Raw genomic sequence first — 23,137 nt, 5'->3', positions numbered from 1 at the left:
ACATAGTTGTATATCAAACCAGCGCAAGAGCTCAAAAGCTTAAAGAAACACGATAAATGTTGGCTTCTGCAAATAAAGGCGAGCATTTGAAAGGAAAATGTGGGAAGAGAGGTGAGGGAGAGCCCTCGTGTTTTACCCAATTCCATTAGCAGTAAATCACCGGTGTATTTATAGCCGAGAGAATAGATTTAGCAATGTTACCTCTGGAGGGTGGTGGGGGGAGAGACATTATAGCCTTTTGTCTTGGTTTCTCCTTCCTCTCCCCCCTTCCACCCCTCATTCCATGCGTGACAAAAATCACTCAGCCTTTCCAAAACCTCTAAGGCAGAGGGAGGATCAAGGGTTTTCAAATAGCCATGATTTTCGAAAACAAACCAACGCAGCGCAGCTGCAGCCATTTGCCAGGGGAGCACTAAGAAGATAACAGATTAGACAAAAACCATCTTGGTTTTGGCCAGTGAATTTATGCAAACCTTCCCAGAGATCAATGGGCAGAATCGAAAGGCCAACGAAGGATTACGCGTTGAACAGATTTGGGGAAGGGATTTCATCGGAATGCATCAAAATCCACAGATTTCTTTACAAAAGCGGAGGTTTTCTCCTTTAAAATAAAACAACAGCAAGAGAACATAAAGGATATTTGATCTTAAAAGTAAAGGAGAAGGTCCTGAGCATGCACGGAAGTGTTGCACACAAGCAAGGCAGGTGGGCGTGAGCACAGATTCACATTTGCAAACCAGTACCAAAGGTAAGTTAATACCACCCCTGGTGTAATGTGAACTCTGCCATTGCGGGACTCTGACAGCCCAAACAATAGTGGTTTAATCAACACATAGAGTTAAGGAAATCAAAGCTTAGCTTGGAGAACATTGCTTGGGAGTGAGTTAGGAGTTTATTCCTCAGCCTAGACGTTTTTCCAAAAAGATAGTTAAGAAAATCATAAGAGCAAAAATGAGTTATCGGAGAGAAGTTTTTTCCTGTGCAAATGTCAAGCCTGCGCGTGGGCAACGAAAGGCATGGGCCATTAGCCCTTCTCTCTTTCCTTCCCCACAGACAAAGAAGAAGCCAGTATTCATTTTCTGGCACGGGTCTCCAACTGTCATTCTCCCACATAAAACAAGATCAAGGCAAATATTCGGCATAAGTCTCTGTTTGCGGAAATAAATACCCAGCTGGTTCAGGAATTGCTTTCTCTTTTTTGGAAGAAGAATCTCCCTGTTGCAGAAGGAAGACAAATATAACGATTGTGTGGATTTGTTCAGTTACTGGGTATACAGTAATAGCCGCAGGGCCCTCAGTAGGTTGGATACAGCGTATTATGAGATAAAAAGTCCATTTGGTCTCTCATTCTGTCTACAATAATGGCCTGGAAATGGAGGGCCTGGAAATGGAGATTAGTATCTCAATCTTCTTGGAACTCCTGGCCAAAAGTTGGGTCAATATGCTAGCCTTTGACCAATCTCTAGATTCTGGTAGTCTTCGACTTATAACAGTTTGTTTAGTGACTGTTCAAAGTTACAACGGCTCTGAAAAAGGTGACTTATGACAGTTTCGCACACATATGACCACTGCAGTATCCCCATGATCACATGATTAAAATTCAGATACTGGGCCACTGATTCGTACTTATGACGTTTGCACTGTCCTGGGGTCATATGATCCTCTTTTGTGACTTTCTGACAAGCAAAGTCGATAGGGAAGCCAGATTTACTTAATAACCATATTACTAACTTAACAACTGCAGTGATTCACTCAAAACAATTGGGTCAAGAAAGGTCCTAAAATGGAACAAAATTCACTTAACTGTATGAATTCACTTAAATTCACTTCACTTAGCAACAGAAATTTTGAGCTCGGTTGGGGTTGTAAGGTGAGGGCTACCTGTATCTTTCTTCATTCTTTTTTAATTTTTTTTCTTTGCCTTTTTTTCTTTCTTTCTCTTTTTCCCTTCTTTCTTTCATTTTTAAGACTTTGAAAATTAAACTAATAGATTAAGATATATTAAGATAAATACAGATAAGACTAATTGCTTACAGTTAGACTTACATTGCAAACAAAAAGCTTTTTATGACTATGCAATAATCATGGGCAGCCATGAGTGACCAGGTGGAGGGAGGCCAATACCGAAAACATGACTCACAATGTTGCTTGCAACTACACAAAGGGCAGTGTTTGCATCATGACATCACGACACCCAACTTGTCACTTGCATAAAATGTTGGCTTGCTGCTATTTCTTTTGCATTGTGATTTACCTAACGTGTTTTATTCAAGTCCAGTTTACTTACGTGGGTTGATTAAATCACAGCAAAAAAAAAAAAAGTGATCATATTACCAACTCATTTTCTGCTGCTGTTTGACCAAAAAACCCAGGTAATTGTTCAGGGGGAATCGAAGAGTGTGCAAAAATGTAGGATAGATAGAAAATATAGTGCAGATACAATTTCATAATTCCTTTGGTGGAACTTAAGTAACTGACAGAATATGGCAAACAGTATCCCAGTTGCCACTTTGCTTCCAAAAATACATAGGAGAAGCATTTGGGGAAGACAACGTATTAAATGATGGTAATTTAATTAATTGAATTTAATATTTTTTTTCCTAGAATCCAATTAGCTAATCCAGTGGGTAAAACTCAAACCGGCATGATTTTACTTTATTCCTGGATTCTTCGAAATGTAAGGTCCCAAAATGTACTTGAGTCACCAGAATGCCAAAGACTCAAGTCGAAGCTTGCAAAAAGAAACCGATTTTATTTATGGCCAAAAACAAAATACTGGGTAAAACCATTCCAAACACATACAAAAGAGACATGTACTGTATATGGAAAGGCCACTCCTTGGGGAAGGTATGGCATCCTTTCATACCTTCAGAGCCAATAGCTTAATACCCAATTCTGGGCCTCTGTAGCCCTGCATTGGCTGTGCAGCAAGGAGCAGGGGCAGTGGGGCTGAGCAGCTAGCAACAGAGGGGCTGGGTGTGTAGCAACCCCACTTCTTGAGATATCCACCAGGCATGGAGTGGTACAGAAAAACAACACAGAGGTGAGATCACTGATAGAAGCAAATGGCAGAGGCAATTCCAATTCTTAGCAAAGCAATTCTTACAGAAGCAAAACAGCAAGTCAAACCAATTCTACTGACTCTACTATTATGTCTCACTAATTCTAACTGTTCTATTATTATTATGTCCCTTCACTTCCAGATCTGGCCCAAGGGCCTTGAGTCTAACAACCCTGAGTTAGGGAGAGAGTGATCACGCCGTAACCAAAAATGGCCAGAATACAGTAACATTTCTTGGCATTTTGAATGCTTCCACTTAGGAGCTGAATGTATTCTTATTTATACTGCCAGGTCTTATCATCCATGAGCCTCCTGAGAGGAAATGCATAGTGTGACAGGACTTTTGTGACCAAATCTTTCAGCTGAGAGAACAAAAGCAAGAGATTTTCAGATTTATGCAAAGTGACGAGGCATTTTAATTTGGCGGTTCAACTGGCATTTTCAGCATGTGGAATCCTTAATGTGTGAAAGCTTTGGCTCTCATTATTCCAGACTGTGTTTTTTCTTGTGCTCCCTTTGTTGCTGTTAGGGACTATTTTCTTTTAGCTGCATCAGCAACGAAGTATAAGGCAAAAATTAATTCCTTCTGAAAAGGAGTAGAACTGTTTCTGTAATCTCATGCCTCAAAGGCAGATGTGTCTAATCTGAAATGGCTGGTTTTGGTTAGCATGAAGTATATTGGACGGGTTGAGGTACTGTTGGCTTAGAGAGTCACATACAGTAGTGGCCAAAATTGTGGAAACCTTTTGGGAAAAGTGTATTTTTGAGGTTTGATGGCTAATAACACCACTTTTTTTTTTTTTTTTTTTTTGAGTTTCAAGATAATCCTATTCCACTGCTGGAATGGCCTGGGAATAGCCCAGACCTTAACCCAATTAAAAATCTATAGAGCTGACTAAAGAAACTTGTTATCCAGAAGCAACCCAGCAATAAAACCCAGTTAATAGAAGCAATCATTCAATCTTGGTTTCACATTATAACAGCTGCAGAACTAAAAAAAAACTTGGTTTACTCCATGGGAAGATGTTGTAAGGCCTTAATTCATTCTAAAGGGTACCCAACTAAGTATTAACTGATATGGGGATCATTTTTGTATATCTCGTTTTTTCTACATGTTTCACTTTTCTTCTTTATACTGTAACAACTATTTTAATAGCAAATCCTTCATAAAAGTTATTGAATTACATTCTTGGTTAAATTATCTTTCCATTGATATATAATTGTATGGTACTACTCCAAAAAAAAGTGGTGCTATTAGCTAGTTTTAGAAAATCCACTTTTCCCAAAAGGTTTCCACAAGTTTGGCCACTACTGTAAAGACCTGTGAAGAGTCTGGAATACACCTTTTTCTGGTTGGTCCTGCCACTGCAGTGACTTAAATAGTCCCAAACCAAGTTGAATTTGTAGCTCTTCAGAAGAACAGATACTGACGCTGAAACTCAAACACTCTGGCCGCCAAATGAGAAAAGAAGACTCGTTGGAAAAGACCCAGAAGTTGGGAAAGATTGAAGGAAAAAGGAGAAAGGAACGGCGGAGGATGAAATGGTTAGATAGTGTCATCAAAGCAATGACTATGAATTTGGGCAGGAGACAGTGGTGGGATCTTGAAGAGTCGAGATCCTCAACAACTCAGCAACTGAACAACAATGAGTGTAGGATTAGAGGAAAGCCAACAGAAAAAGGCTTGGAATGGTGCTGTTGGGCTTCATTGCAGTTGTCCTTAAAAATATATCCTAAATCGGGGGGTCAAACTCGATTTCATTGAGGGCCACATCAGGGTTGCGTTTGACCTCAGGGGTGAGTGGGTGTGGCTGGGGTGGGCGTGGTCAGGCTGGGCATGACCATTTTGACATCCTGCAGCCCACGCACGGCCCTCCCGGACTCCGTTTTCGTCTGCGATTGGCTTCCTGAAGCCCTCTGCCAGCAAAAACAGAGCCCGGAAAGGCCATGCATGGACTGCAGGATGTCGAAATGGTCATGCCCAGCCTGACCACGCCCACCCCAGCCACGCCCTCCCAAGCTCCATTTTCATTGGCAGAGGCACCGCGGGCCAGTCCTTCACTGCTTCCAGGTGGCCCCATGGGCCAGATCATGTGAGATGTTCAGTTGATCCTTGAGCAACATTGCCTTGGCTTCTAGCTGTTTATTTCTGCTTGGAAACAAACAAAACAGTTGTTTTAAATAGATGCAAACCCATTTTCCTTCCACAAGATGTGCTGGAAGAGGCAGCTGCTGCCCCCTTTGTCTAGGGCAGGGGTCAGCAACCTGCGGCTCTGGAGCCGCATGTGGCTGTTTCATCCCTCTGCTGCGGCTCCCTGTCACTCAAAATATGAGTCACAACCACCAATGTGCGACACCTACCGGCACGCAATTTATTGAGCTTTTCAACCATGGATAAATCTAAGAAAAGAAAAGTTTCAGAAGAAAACAGAATGTTTAATTCAACTACATATGCTAGTTTTGTGGCCGCTCAAGAAATAAGTCAGGCACGGGAAGGGTTTTGTGGCTCCCCGTGTTTTCTTTTCTGGGGGAAATGGGTCCAAATGGCTCTTTGAGTGTTGAAGATTGCAGATCCCTTGTCTAAGGAATGGTCCCAAAGTGAACTCTCACACCACTTCTCCTGGATTGAGAAGCTGAATACATAAACTGAGGCTTATTGCTTGCATCGACAAAAGTTTGGTGAACAGGAAGGGACTGGTCATCTACACTTCCATTTTGACCTGCGCGCATCCTAACTCCGGCCCAATGGTCTCAAAATGCAGATTCAAATGGGTAATCTTTCATTTTCACACAGTTGCCTTTGTGTATCTGAAACAGGTGTGAATTTTTTTTTGCTCAAAGCTGCTGGTTGCTTGGTATGAAATGAATCGTTCTATTATTTAAGTGGCACATCTTGACAGAAAGAGCTTCTCGGCTGACAGGTGAACAAGTATACATTCAGTGACCCAGTTAAAAAATCTTCTGAAGGTTGGACATGAGATGTTCTGTGCCTGAATGACAGCTTTTTGACAGATCTTGATGGCAAGGGGTTAAATGCATCTATTTTATCCTTTATTTTATCCTCCAGAGTTGGTGGTGCTTTGGGATGTGTAGATATTAAAGATTAATACAATCAATTAACGTGTGATCTAATCATCTCTAATGTCACTGGAGAGTCGACTCAATTCCACCTAGCCACTTTTTGCAACTTGCATACTATAAATAGGGTGTAGCATCTGTTCTGCGCTGAAGTTTGCGTGGTGTTTTGAAGCATGGAGTTCATGTGATCTAGCACTACATTAACAGATTCATTGCATTAACACACACATTTTATGATTATTTTAATGACTTGGCTTTTTAAAGCAACCAAATCTTTTTTTTTTCCCCCAAGCTTGTTTAGAAGCCTGGGAAAAGATACGGCTGCTTTAAAGAGATGTTTTGCTCACTCTCTTATGCATTTCAAATGCCTTTTAAAAAACATTTTCAAAGTATGCCCAGCCTTGATGTGTGTGTGTGTGTGTGTGTGTGTGTGTGTGTGTGTGTGTGTGTGTGTTAATCTGAATCAGGAGCTTTTCATTCTTTGGTTTCTTCAAGAAATTGTTTGGTCGATGGAAGAACCTTCAATTCTAATAGTGGAACATAGTTGTTAAAATATAAAGGTAAAGGTAAAGGTTCCCCTCGCACATATGTGCTAGTCGTTCCCGACTCTAGGGGGCGGTGCTCATTTCCGTTTCAAAGCCAAAGAGCCAGTGCTGTCTGAAGACGTCTCCGTGGTCATGTGGCTGGCATGACTAAACACCAAAGGCGCATGGAACGCTGTTCCCTTCCCACCAAAGGTGGCCCCTATTTTTCTACTCAAATTTTTTTAATGTGCTTTCGAACTGCTAGGTTGGCAAAAGCTGGGACAAGTAACGGGAGCTCACTCTGTTACACGGCACTAGGGATTCGAACCGCTGAACTGCCGACCTTTTGTTTGACAAGCTCAGCGTCTTAGCCACCGAGCCACCGTGTCCCACTATGTTAAAATATATTTGCAAGCAAAAAGGACTTGATGCCAAGCGATAATAAAAATCTTGAAAACTCACTCCTGATCAGATGATGATGTCGAGGATGGGTCATTATAAGCCACCTTTTACTCTATACTTTATTTATATTATTATTATTAGCAAGTGAACACCCCCCCCCCAGGAGAGTGCAACAAAATTTCAAATCACAAAATGCTATTAAAAACGGGAACAAGATAAAACCCGGTTATTTTTAAACTCTTTTTTTTTTCCAATTCAGGTAGGAATAAGGTACTACTTTTTACATTAGTTTAGCACTGTTTCATTATAGATTTTTTTTTCCTCGACAATTCGACTCTGTTGTGCTATCGTTTTCTCATTTCTGCTTCCTCCGCCTGAAAGCAGGCGGAGGGGGGAGATAGATATTGGAAAAATGATATTGCTGTGAAACTCTTCAATCACCTGGATGGAACTGTGCGGGTTTTAATATCTTCTAAAGGTAGACCATTCCTATTATTTTCATCCCATTCAACTAGAAAGTGAAGTAGTACCTGGATTACATGGTCTATGGTCGAGTCTTTTCTTAAATCTCAAATGTAGATGTTGCTACCATCAGATTTTGAATTCAGATGGAATCTTGACTGATTCATTCACCCTTACTATCTATCCCTTAAATCAAAGTTTCTCAACCTTGGTGACTTTAATATGAGTAGACTTCAACTTCCAGAACTATCTAGCAAACATGCTAGTTAGGGAATTCTGGGAGCTGAAGTCCTCATCTCTTAAAGTTGCCAAAGTTAAAAAACATTGCCTTAAATAATTCCAGCATTATCTTTTTCCCATAAAATTTTAGCGTATCCTGATGGAGTATTTTAAATAGAAAGTGAAATAGAAAGTGAATGTGATATTATGGGAAATAAAAATTGAGATAATTTCCCCTTATTTCAATACAGAAGACCTTCTCATCCACACAGGTCAAAAAGAACAAAGGAACATTATAACACACACACATGCAAAAGAGCAGTTAAATGTAGATTACCTTTAAAACACCCCATTTCCGAATGCATTGAATATAGTTTTTTATTCCTGATCATTGCATTCTCAAGTACTGTAGCTTTATATTCTTGTTACTGAATTTCTATATTTACAGAAGACAGAAAGAGAAATAAATGGCTTGATGGAGGTTTCAAAGCGAGTTTTAGTCACAGTTTTCTTTTTTTGGTACTCTTTCAAAAGCAGGGATGTGTTATTTATTAGCCATAGAATTTCAGCTTTACTCTGGAATCTCATCCAAGTCATTGTTTGAGTGCTTTGAATAATCAATAGCAACAGCACTTAGACACCACATCATAGTGCTTTACAGCTCTCTCTAAGTGGTTTACAGAGGCAGCCTATTGCCCACAACAATCTGGGTCCTCATTTTACTGACCTCGGAAGGCTGAGTCAACCTTGAGATGGTTAGAATCGAACTGCTGGCAGTCGGCAGGATTAGCCTGCAATACTGCATTCTAACCACTGCGCCACTCCGGCTCTTAACACCTTATACAGATTTATTTTAATGCTGGTGGTGATTTGTTTAATGGTACTAACATTCTTTCTTTCTTAATTTTGAGTTCCAAGCCACCGTGAAAGAAGGCAGCACTGGTGTGATTGTGAATCTAACCGTTGAAGATCGAGATGATCCAGCCACAGCTGCATGGAAGGCAGTTTACACCATCATCAACGGCAATCCAGCCCAGAGCTTCAAAATCCACACCAATGCAAAGAACAATGAAGGGATGTTGTCAGTTGTCAAGGTAAGAAAGGAGCAAGGCACCAACTTTTAGCAACTAAATTATGAACCTAACTTCATATATTGTTCTTCACTTTTCTGGGCCAGACTTCTTCAAGTGATGTCCTCTTACTGTAGATGTGTTGAGTTCCATCAACTCAGCCAACTGATCTCACTGGGGAAAGTTGCTTTCAATGGTATCCAGTATCCACTCTTGATTCTCATTGCTTAGAACCATAGACTCATAGGGCTGGAAGGAACGGACCTTGGAGGTCTTCTAGTCCAACACCATAGACAAGGCAGGAGTCCTTATACCATATTGGACAAATGGTTGTCCAAACGTTCTTAAAATCCTCCAGTGATGGTGCACTTCTCAGTTTTCTCAACCAACGACAATACAGGTTAGACTTAAACTTATGACCACAATTGGGACTGGAAATCCCACTAATAAGTATGGCGGTTGTGAAGGGGGTCAGGCCCAATTTTACAAATCATTTGCCGAAGTTGTTAAATGAATCACCGTGATCATTAAATGAATCACATGGTTGTTAAGGGAGTCTGGTTTCCCCCATTGATTTCGCTTGTCAGAGGCTTGTCAGGTTGTGAATGCCCCAACACTAGAAGTTTTTAAGAAGAGATTAGATAACCATTTGTCTGAAGTGGTGTAGGGTTTCCTGTCTAAGCAGGGGGCTGGACTAGAAGACCTCCAAGGTCCCTTCCAACTCTGTTATTCTATTCTATTCTGTTCTATTCTATTCTATTCTATTCTATTCTATTCTATTCTATTCTATTCTATTCTGTTCTGTTCTGTTCTGTTCTGTTCTGTTCTATTCTATTCTTTTCTATTCTATTCTATTCTATCCTATTCTATTTTCCATCCCAATCTATTATTCTATTCTATTCTATTCTATTCTATTCTATTCTATTCTATTTTCCATCCCAATCTATTATTCTATTCTATTCTATATTCCATCCCAATCTTCTATTCTATTCTATTCTATTCTATTCTATTCTATTCTATTCTATTCTATTCTATTCTATTCTATTTTCCATCCCAATCTATTATTCTATTCTATTCTATATTCCATCCCAATCTTCTATTCTATTCTATTCTATTCTGTTCTGTTCTATTCTATTCTATTCTATTCTATTCTATTCTATTCTATTCTATTCTATTCTATTTAGACAATGCTATACATTCGTGTCTTTCAGCCTTTGGATTATGAGATCTCAGCCTTCCACACGCTCCTGATCAAAGTAGAAAATGAAGATCTCTTGGTTCCAGATGTCCTGTATGACACCAGCTCCACAGCAACTGTTCAGATCACAGTTCTAGATGTTAATGAGGGGCCCATTTTCCACCCTAATCCAATGGTGGTCACCAAACTAGAGAACATCCCCATTGGAAGTGTTGTGTTAACAGTTAATGCCACTGATCCAGACACTTTGCAGCATCAAACTATAAGGTGAGTAGAAGATGTTGAAATCTCATTTTAATTACTTTTACTTTTACTAATACTACCACTATTACTATTTCTTGAATTTGTTTTCCAAAACAGCAAACCCCATCCCAAATAGCCAACATCCTGTGCAGAGGTGGGTTGCAGCAGGTTCTGACCAGTTCTGGAGAGCCGGTAGCAGAAATTTTGTGTAGTTTGGAGAACCGGTAGTAAAAATTCTGACTGGCCCTGCCCCCATCTATTCTCTGTCTCCCAAGTCCCAGCTGATTGGGAGGAAATGGGGATTTTGCAGTATCCTTCCCCTGGAGTGGGGTGGAAATGGAGATTTTACAGTATTCTTCCCCTGCCACACCCACCAAGCCACACCCACCAAGCCACGCCCACCAAGCCATGTCATGCCCACCAAACCATGCCCACAGAACCGGTAGTAAAAAATTTTGAAACCCACCATTGATCCTGTGTCTTGAGCAGTTTCAAAAGCAATCTGTTAAATCTGTTAAATGTTGGTCACATCTCTGAGGAAGCGTATGGGTTGTGACATTTGGCCACTGCCTTATGTTTGAAAACTAGGGAACTAGGGAACAAGGGAATCCAAATGAAGGTGAATATACATGTCCCAGGATAATGTTGCACAATCCAATCTGGATCGGTCACTGGGACCAGATTTACATATTTTTTTGGAAAAAATGAGAAACTCTTAATTTAAGTGGGGTGGAAAGCACGGGAACCTTTAGCACTGTCTGTCCACCAGTTCGTGCAAATATGATGTATCTAAATAAATTTGTTCTTTGAGGAAGTGAAATGCCTCAGAGTTCAATTTGTGATGGGTACATTAATTGGAACCTGACACAGAGATTTATTCTTTCGGACTAGGACCCATCCGCAGGGAACTTCTCTCTCACCCTAGCTCTTTATCATTCTAAAGCTGTTACCAATTTCAGATCTTCTTCTCATTCTGTCCTGTTTTTTTCCCCACCCACCCTTTTTCATGATTTTGTTGCAAATGCAGAATTGCAGCCAGTAGTCGTGGAAAATCAGAAATGCTCATTAGCTTTGCAAATCATTTAGCCCAGCCAAAGAGCAAGACAGAAATCTCCTTGGCTTTCTACCATGAGTTGAAATCTTCACAGGGTTAGCCACCTTGAATAACAATGGGGCAGCAGCTGAAAGAAACATCTCAAGGATCGTGACATTGCTTAGACCAGCTTGTACCACCAAGATTGGAATGAGACTTTTTTCCCGTTCGTTCCCTAGACATAATGTTTTGCTTGCCTCGGGCTGAAAAAGGAGCAATGAAACATGAAAAACAAGTTCACGAGGCTTGGAGAGATCCCACTTTCAAAGGAATATTGTTAAAGCCATGAGTAGAATCGGAGAGAAGTGGTGGGAATATAAAAGAAATTAAGAATTGATAGAAAAGAACACTGGTGGGTTGCTACCAGTTCACCCCAGTTCAGGTGAACTGGTAGCAGCAGTAGTGGGAGGCTCTGCCCACCCATCATCAAATGTGCTCTGTGCATATGCAGAAGTGGTGTGTGTGTGAGTGAAGTGAGAGTGTGTGTGCGTGCGAGCAAACTGGTAACAAAGGTAAGCGAAACCCACCACTGGAAGAGAAAATGCATAGCTCAGAGTTGAACTGAGGGGTCCTTGGTACTCTCTGAGCTTGGTTGTTTTCTTGCAGACATTTCATGACCCAACTAGATAGCATTATCAGTGCTAGTAGGGAGTAGGGTTTGCTCTCATTTTATATACTAGTGGCTTGCCCTGTCCAGTGTTGGTGGAAGTATTGACAAGGCAATTCTTTCCTGCAAGCATCTTCTCTTATAGTGTTGTGTGTCTAGCTTCACTGCAAAATAAATTTGAATCAAAGGTCAAGGTGGATGGTCCTAAGGAACATGACCAAACAGCGTCATGTTGCAATTTTTTCCCAGCTTCCTGAGTTCCATCTTGTGTTAATATAGAGTTGGGACTCGATTAAATTAATCTTAATTCCAATTTATTGTGTAGGTGCTATTTTCCTTAAAATAAGGCCAAAGAAAGCAACCCTAGTAGGTTGCAAACCATTTATAATTTCACTTTTTAATCCAGATTAATAGCTAATCCTGAACTCTGATTTCTTAATCCGAGATTGTATCAGAGTTTAATTTTGCCTGCCTGTTTGCCAACTCTGAAATTCTAATCAGAACTTTTTGATATTTGTGTGCATGTGTGTGTGTTCTCAGTGAGAACTTCAAGGCCAAATGCAATAACAGTTTCTACCCTGGGAAATTAAAGAACAGCCTAATTCTGAAAAATCCATTATTAACAGTAAGTCTTAATTAAACATATTTACCGGCTTGAAAAATTTATCTCGGTGGAAAGATCCTTCAAGGTATGTTGTTTCACTTCAGGCTCAACAAGTTCAGAGATTAGAATAGTTTTGACTTCAGAACCAAATACAAGTAAGTTGTTTACTGCACTACAGTGGTGATTTTTAATTAAAGCAGTGCTCTTTGCTTTCATATTTTATTGTGGCAATATATTTTTATTACCTACTGTGCTTCTGGAGTTTTAATTATTTATGTAAATATATGACTGCAACTTTGATTCTTGGAAAGCAGGGTGACTGAGTCTTTCTCCAGCAAAAGACGGGAAATGCTGATTATGGCTTTGAAGTGTGCCTAATTGATTAAATAATCAAATTGGCAGCAAATACTTAGAGGACTCTATCTAGCTCTAGTTCTCTCTCTCTAGCTTTATCTCTATATCTGTCTCTCTCTCTCTCTCTATCTATCTATCTATCTATCTATCTATCTATCTATATATATATATATATCTACCCGTGTTTCCCCAAAAATAAGACCCTGTCTTAAATTTTTTTGAACCCCAAAATAAGCACTTGGTCTTATTTTCAGGGAGGTCTTATTATTTTGGGGCACATGGAGCAAAATCAGTCTTACCTGATTTCCAGCTCTGTCTCCCTAACCCTAACCAGAGAAAATGGTGGGGACTGGCCGCGCATGCAGTTAAATATTTTTGGGGTGGGCTTATTTTAGCACATGCACTCAAAAGCCTGATTGGGCTTATTATTAGGGGATGTCTTATTTTGGGGGAAACAGGGTATTTTTCTTTCTCTATTTCTACATCTATTTCTTTCTATCTATCTATCTATCTATCTATCTATCTATCTATCTATCTATCATATCTATCCATCCATCCATCCATCCATCCATCCATCCATCCATCCATCCATCCATCCATTTATCTAGCTAGGTAGATAGATAGATAGATAGATAGATAGATAGATAGATAGATAGATAGATAGATAGATAGATATCATCTATCTACCTACCTGAGGTGACGCAGTGGTTAGAGTGCAGTACTGCAGCTACTTTAGCTGACTGCTAGTTCAGCAGATCAGCAGATCAAATCTCACCGGCTCAAGGTTGACTCAGCCTTCCATCCTTCTGAGGTGGGTAAAATGAGGACGCAGATTGTTGGGGGCAATATGCTATTTAGTATACTGTCTTTGGTGTAAGCCGCCCAGAATCCTCAGAGAGTGGGCGGCATAGAAATATGACTAATAAAATAAATAAATAAATAAATACCCATCTATCTATCTCTATCTTCTCTATCTCTATTTCTATCTCTATCCTTTCTCATCCCTTGGGGCAAGAAATGCCACACACACCATAGCATCATCCCTGAATGACACAATTATGTTGTATCATTTGGGGGATGACACACAAGACACAAATACCAGAACACCATCCCTGAATGACACTATTATGCCATTTCTATCCTTTGTGCGACAATGCCGGGCATATCATGACATCATGGCGGCTTCTACCAGATGACCGTGATCAGCTTCATGCTAATGGATGGAAATGGATCAAGGAGAGATTCAACCTGGAAATAAGGAGAAATTTTCTGACAATGAGAACAATCAACCCATGGAACAGAAGTTGCCTTCAGAAGTTGTGGGAGCTTCATCACTGGAAGCTTTCAAGAAGAGACTGCCATTTGTCAAAAATGATGTAGGGTCTTCTGCTTGGACAGGGGTTCAACTACAAGGTCCCTTCCAACACTAGGCTAGAAAAGATTTTGATTATGACTTAAACCATAACAGCCAGTAGTCTAACTAATCCTATATTTAAAACCTTTTACAAAAATAAATAAATAGCCCTTCAAATCCACCTTTTATATTGCAAGCTTTAAAGCAGAAATGGTGCTCACACAGAAAGGCAAAATATTTGATAAATATCAAATATCCAGCCAAGGGATTAAAAAAAAAAGGCACGCTCTTTGTATAAAAATGCCAAAACGTTTCTTCTGAATCCATGATTTTATCCACTAGAATGGCCTGTCTCATGTAACTCATGTGACTTTTGACAAAAGTCAAGGTGAAACTCACATTCAAAATGAAAACAATAGAGGGGTATAATTCATAAATGCAGTGAGGAAAACGTTTGCATTTCCAGAAGACCTTGGAGGGTTGAAGTTCCGTTTGAGGAATGATACCTCATTGGCAATAGTGGTGAATATCTGTAGCTTGGGTGTAGGAGGAGAGTGAAGGTTCATTTTCCGAGCTCGTGGGATGGTTTCTGAACATTTCATTACCAGGCTAGGTAACATCTTCAGTAGAGTTTAGGGTAGGGGTCTGCAACCTTAAACACTCAAAGAGCCACTTGGACCCAATTCCCACAGAAAAGAAAACATCAGGAGTCACAAAACCCTTCCCATGCCTGACTAGTTCCTGAACAGCCACAAAACTAGCATATGTAGTTGAATTAAACATTCTGTTTTCTTCTGAAACGTTTCTTTTCTTGGATTTATCCATGGTTGGCCTACCGGGAGTCGAAAAGCTCAATAAATCGCATGCAGGCAGGTGTCGCACATTGGTGGTTGTGACACATATTTTGAGTGACAGGGAGCCGCAGCAGAGGGATGAAAGAGCCACATGTGGCTCTAGAGCCACAGGTTGATGACCCCTGGTTTAGGGGATGTCAGTGCTGGCGTTCTTCTGCTTATAAGGGCTTTGAGTGGTCATTAGGTCTTGTGTTAGGGAGGTCACATCAGGTGAGGTTCTTGTGATGGGTCAGGTATGGGTCACTTCAAGTGGGGGGGCCTTGTGATGGGAAGGTTACCTCAGGTGAGGGCCATTTGGAGGTGAAGTGCTAGTTCTGAGGCGGTGGCTTGGATGGGTTGGTTGAGGGTCAGTGCTGTCTCCGGTTGGCTGTGCAGTTGATCTGGATTGTGAGGAGTTCATAGGCTGGTTTTATGTTGATATGTCTGTTGCTGGAGTTGCTTCTGAGTCCCAGTCTTCAATGAACTCGTGGGCATGGCGGGTGATACCTCATTATGATTCCCAAGCATGTCTGAAAGTAAACTGAAATCAGTGGCACCGAGCAAGGAGTTGCTCGCTCTTCTTACCCTTATTTTTACAGCTGATCCCCAGCTGTCTTTCCACAGAGCTCCCGTAAGCTCTGAGTCATGAAACCAATTCTCCAAATGTATTTCATACTCTGATACCAGCTTCTTCAAGCAGACCTGAGAACCTGATGAAACCCAACATCCATTGGCATAACCGCCAAGGGATTAATTATGCCCTCTCTGTTTCCTTCGTCTTCTTTGAAGAATCGTTTTGTAGCAGTTGCTATTAGAATTGTATTTAACTCCAGTTAGGAAACTGCTGAAATGTTTGAGTGAGTGGTTTCCCATCCCACTGCTTTCCATAATGTGACAGTGATCGAAGAAATATCTCCTGAAATTCAATTGGTGTGGGTGGGTTGATGTGTTTGCTTATTAACTTTTTAATAAGTCGGCCAATTTCTGGAAAATAGCTTCTGAGTATAAATGCAATCGCACATTTTGTTAGGCATCAGAAAGACCATAAATTACCAGCAAAAATGTCTTTCTACAGAGCGGATGGTCCACAGTATATTTATGAAAAAAGAAAAAAAATTATAGAAGAAGATGATATGAAACCTAGAACATAAGGCTGAGTCAGAGGTGGGTTTCAACAGGCTCTGACCAGTTCTGGAGAACCGGTAGCAGAAAGTTTGAGTAGTTCAGAGAACCGGTAAATACCACCTCTGACTGGCCCTGCCCCCATCTATTTTCTGCCTCCCGAGTCCCAGCTGTTTGGGAGGAAATGGGGATTTTGCAGTAACCTTTCCCTGGAGTGGGGAGGGAATGGAGATTTTACAGTAACCTTGCCCTGCCACGCCCACCAAGCTACACCCACAGAACCGGTAGTAAAAATTTTTGAAACCCACCACTGGGCTGAGTCATTCTGGGGGAAGGCATGGGCTTCAGCTCCTTTGGAGGAATCAAGAGATCAAGATTAGGGTTCAATGAGGGTTAGAGCTCAGGGTTGTGGGGCAGACCTTTTTACAAAGAGGGTGCAAATCAGCATCTAGAAGCAGAAATGTATGGGGTGAGCTCCCGTCCCTTGCTCCAGTTCCTGCCAACCTAGCAGTTCAAAAGCATGCAAATGCAAGTAGATAAATAGGTACCACTTTGGTGGGAAGGTAACAGTGTTCTGTGCGCCTCAGCATATGGTCATGCTGGCCCCATGACCTTGGAAGTGTCTTTAGACAAAGCTGGCTTCTTCAGTCAAGAAACACAAGATAAGCACTGTGCTCTAGAGTTGGACAAGACTGGACAGGGAAAGCTTTATCTTTCCTAGAGAGCCAGAAGAGTTAAGACTATACATCTATCCATCTTCCTAATCTTGAAAGCATTGAATAGTCTGTTGTTTCTTTGTTCTAAAAAAGAAGCAGCAATTCTCTAGTGCAGTTCAATTAAAAATGCACATCAAAAAATAACCAAGGAAAAAAAAGATCATAAAATGTTAAAATAACACAAGCTCACCAGAGATTACATTGATTGAAAGAGTACACCACAGCGCTAGTAACAAAAATAATACTGAAAGGCCAGACACACCAATTCAGTTTTTGGAGGGGGAGGGGAGACTATTTTAGTGCAGGAGGCTCCCCAAGGAGAAGGCCATTTTCTGAGCATCTGTCTCTCACAGCTAACTAAGCAGGAGAGAACCTCTGAAATGCCACGTCCAAAGAAAGATTTTACGCTGCAGAAATGTGGAAAATTTAGTGAATCCTATACTGTATGGTCTTACTGACTTTGGTATTTATATAAGCATTGTAAAAATTATTCTTTTTTATTTTTTAACTTAAACATTCCATCTTCCATTAAACAGCGTGTTGTCTGGGTACAGATGTCTCTGTGCAATAACAATCAAAATTTACAACAGCATTCATTACATTGATATTGATTCTCTAATCTTACAATAATAATAATAGCGAGCATAATACATCTATTCATTTCTCCCTCTTAACATATCTTCTAATAAGAATATACTAATAATATTAAACATAATCTTAATAGTCATATTAGTAAGATGTTTTAACTTTTAATGTTTTTATATATGGTTTTTAAATACATTGTAAGCCGCCTTGAGCCTTCGGAGAAAGGCGGCATACAAGTTGAACAAATAAATAATAAATAATAAGAATCATCATATTGTTTGCTTCTCTAGCTTAACATGTTTTCTATATTTCACTGATCTCCATTTATTTCTAACTTCTATTTTTGTTTCCCAACCATTCATAAAATAATTCCCATGTCATATAATATTCAGTTTGTTCTTTCTTTATAGCAAGCGTTAATCTATTCATTTCTGAACACCATTTAGAAAAGTATTCTAAATGGTGCTTACTCCCTAGTAAACATGTTGAGATCAAGTCAGTACAAACTGGCTCCTGGATCCCTTCTGGCGATCCTAGAGAGGAGATTCTGACCTCATCAGGCAGGAAAATGTTTGCATCCAGAGGTAGCCATAGGATTGTATGACTTGGGGAGGTGTTTTAGGCCTCTGTGGGGTGGTTACTATTTATTTTCCTCTTTAAAATGTGGGTAAAAGTGCCACCTCACACTAAAACTACTAGTTGAGATCCAAAGAAAGAATCAGGATCGCACGTAAGGTCCAGTTCAGAAGATCCATTGCTCAACGGATCACAAGAATCTGGTCAACTGACAGCACTAAACTGGTGGTAGGTAAGAATTAACAGAATTCAGAGGGGGCTTGGTTTCTGGACATGTAAGTTTTCTAGGCTAATTCCTTTCTTGATTCTGCCCCCTCTTTTCATGATTCCTATTCATTGTTCAAGCAAAGCCTGGACACTGTTCCTCAGGCTAACTTTTACTTGATTTTATTTGAGTTGAATTGATTCATTTGAATTTCAAGGATTCCATTATTTTGGATAGTAGATTGATAACAAAATTACACATAGTTATTAGTGCTTCTATACTATGAAGGCGAGAGAAGTGTTTTTAACTTTGAGGTCTACTGTAGGATACCCATCCACAGAAATAGATCAACACAGTGTTAGGATTGAATTCTTTCCTTCGGGTATGAATTTGTTTCCCATTCAAATGATTCCTATGTGAAAAAAGGATCTGGAGCGTCTTGGAAAAGTTTCTACATCTCAACAGGCCAACGTTTAATTCTGCCTGTGGTTTTTAAGCTTCGTTGAAAGCTTGCCACATCGTCGGATAAGTTCTTTATCATATATGATGTTGCAATTTAAAAGAACACACATTCCTCCAAGCGACATGAAACCATGATCATTTCTTCTCTTTTCTCTACAATCTCTCCCTTCTGGGTTAGGTTTTTTTTTTTTTCCCTTTCTTCCCTAAAGTTGGAGAAACAAGATAATCTTTCAAGAATGCCTTCTCAGGCTGTTAGGCTGACGGCACCATTGGTAAAGCTGGCAAGAGAGCACATGGTTGTGAGAGATAAAACTGGTGCCACTTCACGTAAACAGTCACACCAACGCTTTAAATGGCCTCCAGCTGATATCAGACACACACTGAAAGAGACGAGATATGGATTGCGCTATCCCTGCACAATCACTCTTCTGAGCGTTTAAATCACTCCCACAATAGGAAACAAGGCTCAATCTATAGTCCATCTCCCAATACATTTGTATGGACAGAGTCTTATCATAGCAGAAAAAGCAGATGGTCACAAATGGTCTTAAGTTCCCTTGATTCCAACGTGCCTTTCATTCAGTAGGGTTAAAAAAAAATCACAAAAGTCTTTTTTGTAGAACGCATCCTTATGGCATAAATCTCTTCCATTGTTTCTCCCTTCGACACATTCTCCTGCACTAATTGTTCATTTTCATCGTGAAGAGTGGTTGGATGAATGACTGAAAAATGCTTGCAGACTTCAGCTTCTAATAAATATGGCCAAGGCATATGAGTTGGAGTTCTAATCCAATCCCCTGCTCAAGTAGGAGACCCTATACCATTCCAGACAAGTGGCTGTCCAGTCTTCTCTTAAAAGCATCTGGTGATGGAGCACCTACAACTTCTGAAGGCAGGTCATTCCATTGGTTAATTGTTCTCGCTGTTAGGAAATTTTTCCTTAGTTCTAGGTTGCTTCTCTCCTTGATTAGTTTCCAACCATTGCTTCTTGTCCTGCCTTCAGGTGCTTTGCCGAATAGGTTGACTCCCCTCTTCTTTGTGGCAGCCCCTGAGATATTGGAACACGGCTATCATCTCACCCCTAGTCCTTCTCTTCACTAGACTAGCCATAACCAATTCTGACAAAACCCATGGCAATATGTACAGTATGTCTAGTTTAATATATGTCTAGTTTAATGAAAAGAAGGACTAGGGGAGACATGATAGCAGGATTCCAATATCTCAGGGGCTGCCACAAAGAAGAGGGAGTCAAGCTATTCTCCAAAGCACCACAAAGCAGGACAAGAAGCCACGGATGGAAACTAATCAAGGAGAGAAGCAACCTAGAACTAAGGAGAAATTTCCTGACAGTTAGAACAATTAATCAGTGGAACAACTTGCCTCCAGAAGTTGTGGATGCTCCAACACTGGAAGTTTTTAAGAAGATGTTTGGTAACCATTTGTCTGAAGTGGTGTAGGGTTTCCTGCCTAAGCAGGGGGTTGGACTAGAAGACCTCCAAGGTCCCTTCCAACTCTGTTATTATATGTGCACATCTGCATTGCCACCTCTTAGGACAATGAAAGATTGCACTTACCCAAGGGTCTCATTCAATAAAACCAGCAATCAGTTTTATGGGACCTGGTGCTTTAGAGCTTTTGTGACCATGTCAAAAATTACTTCTCTTTTACTCCTTTGGAATCAGTGGTGGCCAATATTTAAGGCAATCTTTTTTTCTTGTTCAGACCGTAGCTTGCACCCTGATTGGAGTTTAATCATTTTTAGCTCTCAGTTTTCCATTGTTTTTCCACATTTAACTTGGCAAACTGAATAATTTCCTGTAGGGTTATTTTGGATAGCTGTAACCCACTTTCTCCTTCTCCTTTGATGTGTCTGCTCATTAGGGGTGAGGAGAGCATTTTATTTAGTTCACGGTTGGAGGTAAACTCAGCTCGTTTTGAATTTTAAGCAATACATAAATTGAAACATGATTGTTCAAATGTTTCGGGATTTCTTGCAGCATAATTTGTCAAAAGAAAGTTTATTAAGGGAGGGGAAATCTGCATAAAAAGATGTATATTCATGAAAATAAAGACAAAATTATCTGTCACGGACATCTGTTTGTAAAAAGCAAATGCATGAGAGGGAAAAAAAATGAACAGAAATGGGTAGGATTTTGCACTAAGAAGGTTTAATGGATTAAAAATAATACATTCAGTGAATTGCATTAGGTAGATTTGCAAAAATGAGGAATGAAAAGTCATAAAACAGACACCTTATCTCATAACTACTGCTCGTGTACATGCTTGAATTTAGATAGCAAGAAAAAAAACTTAGATAACTTATTTCAATGATCCTGAGTTACAGGTATTCTAATGCAATTGTGCCAAATCCTTTTTGCAACTGCTTTAATTTGCCTTTTTTCATTGATTCCACAATCACTGCAACTATCTAACATCTCTGTGTCATCAAGTACAATAAAGCATATCTAAAATGCAATAAGCATTCATCTGAAATACAATGAAAGGCTTTTAAAATACTCAAAAGGGGGGAAATAGAATTTTAGCATAAGGAAGCCAAGTGCATTAAAACACCCTTCATGTGCCAATGAAGGACACCAGGTAATCGTGCATCTTAACAGGTTGTTCCCAACACTGCTGTAACAACCTAGAAACCTGTACACATCTTACCTTCACCTATTGTATTTTTGCCGTAAGTTAAAAACAGAGACACAGCCTCCCACACTTCGAACCATATTTTGAAGGAAATGTGTCCATGAATTCATCTACAAAGACGTCTACAAAGATGGGGGGGGGGGTCAAACTGTTTTCCAAAGCACCAAAAGGCAAGACAAGAAACAACGGTTGGAAGCTAACCAAGGAGAGAAGCAACCTAGGAGAAATTTCCTAATGGTGAGAGGAGTTAACCAATGGAATAGCTTGCTGTCAGAAGTTATGGGTGCTCCATCACTGAAGGCTTTCAAAAAGAGACTGGAAAACCATTTGTCTGAAATGATATAGGATCTCCTGCTCGACCAGAGGGTTGGACTAGAAGATCTCCAAGGTCCCTTTCATCCCTATGATTCTATGATATGTCCTTCTTCCTGTCTTGTGCCATTTTTTGAATAGGTACCAAGAAACTGTTCTCTTATATATATATATATTTTGTAGAGTGGTATCTTCTGTGGATGATACCATATAAATCAATCCATCATCCTCATTACCAATTCCATTCCATACTCTATGTATTCATGAGTTCTAAGGTCGATCAATGTTTTCTTTGTACTGGACCCAGTCCAATTATAGTCAAGACTGTAGTTCCATTACAAAGCTTACAGCTTTCACCTCTACAATTGGAGATTGAATTCCCATCATTGACCATCTCATTAGTAACTAAACAGACTGCCCTCCTTAGAGCTAAAATAGATATATCAGACAACTGTTGTGATCAAGAATGGTCTACAGATCCAGGTCAATTTCTCAAGACAGACAGCAGGAGAGATTTGAAACTTTCAGGCACGCATTGACAAATATAGGAGCACTTCTGGACAGGGTTGGGAAGGATCTTGTATTCAAAAGCAATTAATTGCTCTAGTCTATGTGGGAATTGCCTGCAATTCTTTAAACCAAAAGCTAATTTTCCAGATATCATGATGGAGTGATGAGCAGCAACCAGACAATCTTGGGAAAGGATGCGGCTCGTTTAAAGAGTTGCAGAGAGGTGATACATTAATGTTCTTGCCAACTCTGAAGCACCTTTTTTGATTTTTTTTTAAAAAATTTGATTTATATGCCGCCCTTCTCCGGAGACTTAGGGCGGCTTACAATGCATTAAGCAATAGTCTTCATACTTTTGTATATTTTATACAAAGTCAGTTTATTGCCCCCACAAACTGGGTCCTCAATTTACCTACCTTGGAAAGGATGGAAGGCTGAGTCAACCTTGAGCCTGGTGAGATTCGAACTTACAGTAATTGCAGACAGCTGGTGTTAATCACAATGCTATCAGTCTGCTGAGCCACCAGGCCCCTGATCTGATGCACAGTCCTGCCATGCTCTCCTTATTGGTGGCCATCTTCCTCTTCTGGGCTTCAGCATTTAATTTCAGTTTCCCAACGAGATTTAGTAATAATAGCAAGGATGATATGTGGATGCACAAGGTTACAGCTCTACATCGCCTCTACTTCAACTTGACCTACAAAGAAGACATCATCCCTGCTGCAGGTGAACCAAAGCCTTCAAGCTGATGGATCATGGAAGTCCACATGAACAGCTGAGCCCTCTCTTTTTCCCACCTTCTGGTCCAGCAATGTTGAGTCTAAAATGTGTGTACCATTTTCAAAACTACTAGCTGGTGATGACACCTGCCTTTTGGTAAGCTCCTGGAAGCCAA

The 23,137-nt window shown here is 40.2% G+C and overlaps 1 protein-coding gene across 1 annotated transcript in view; it reads left to right on the top strand.

Annotated features, from left to right (window-relative positions):
- Positions 1–23,137, top strand: part of CDH13 (cadherin 13) — a 425,229-nt gene that overhangs the window by 368,598 nt on the left and 33,494 nt on the right. Inside the window, exons 9-10 of the mRNA XM_034426532.3 lie at positions 8,658–8,840; positions 10,028–10,281. Coding sequence (XP_034282423.1) covers positions 8,658–8,840; positions 10,028–10,281 — 437 coding nt within the window. The remainder of the gene's footprint in view (positions 1–8,657; positions 8,841–10,027; positions 10,282–23,137) is intronic.

This window comes from Pantherophis guttatus, chromosome 11 (genome assembly GCF_059756535.1).
Source record: "Pantherophis guttatus breed Tessera chromosome 11, ASM5975653v1, whole genome shotgun sequence".
NCBI lineage: Eukaryota > Metazoa > Chordata > Lepidosauria > Squamata > Colubridae > Pantherophis > Pantherophis guttatus.
This window is presented reverse-complemented; position numbering and strand designations above follow the sequence as displayed.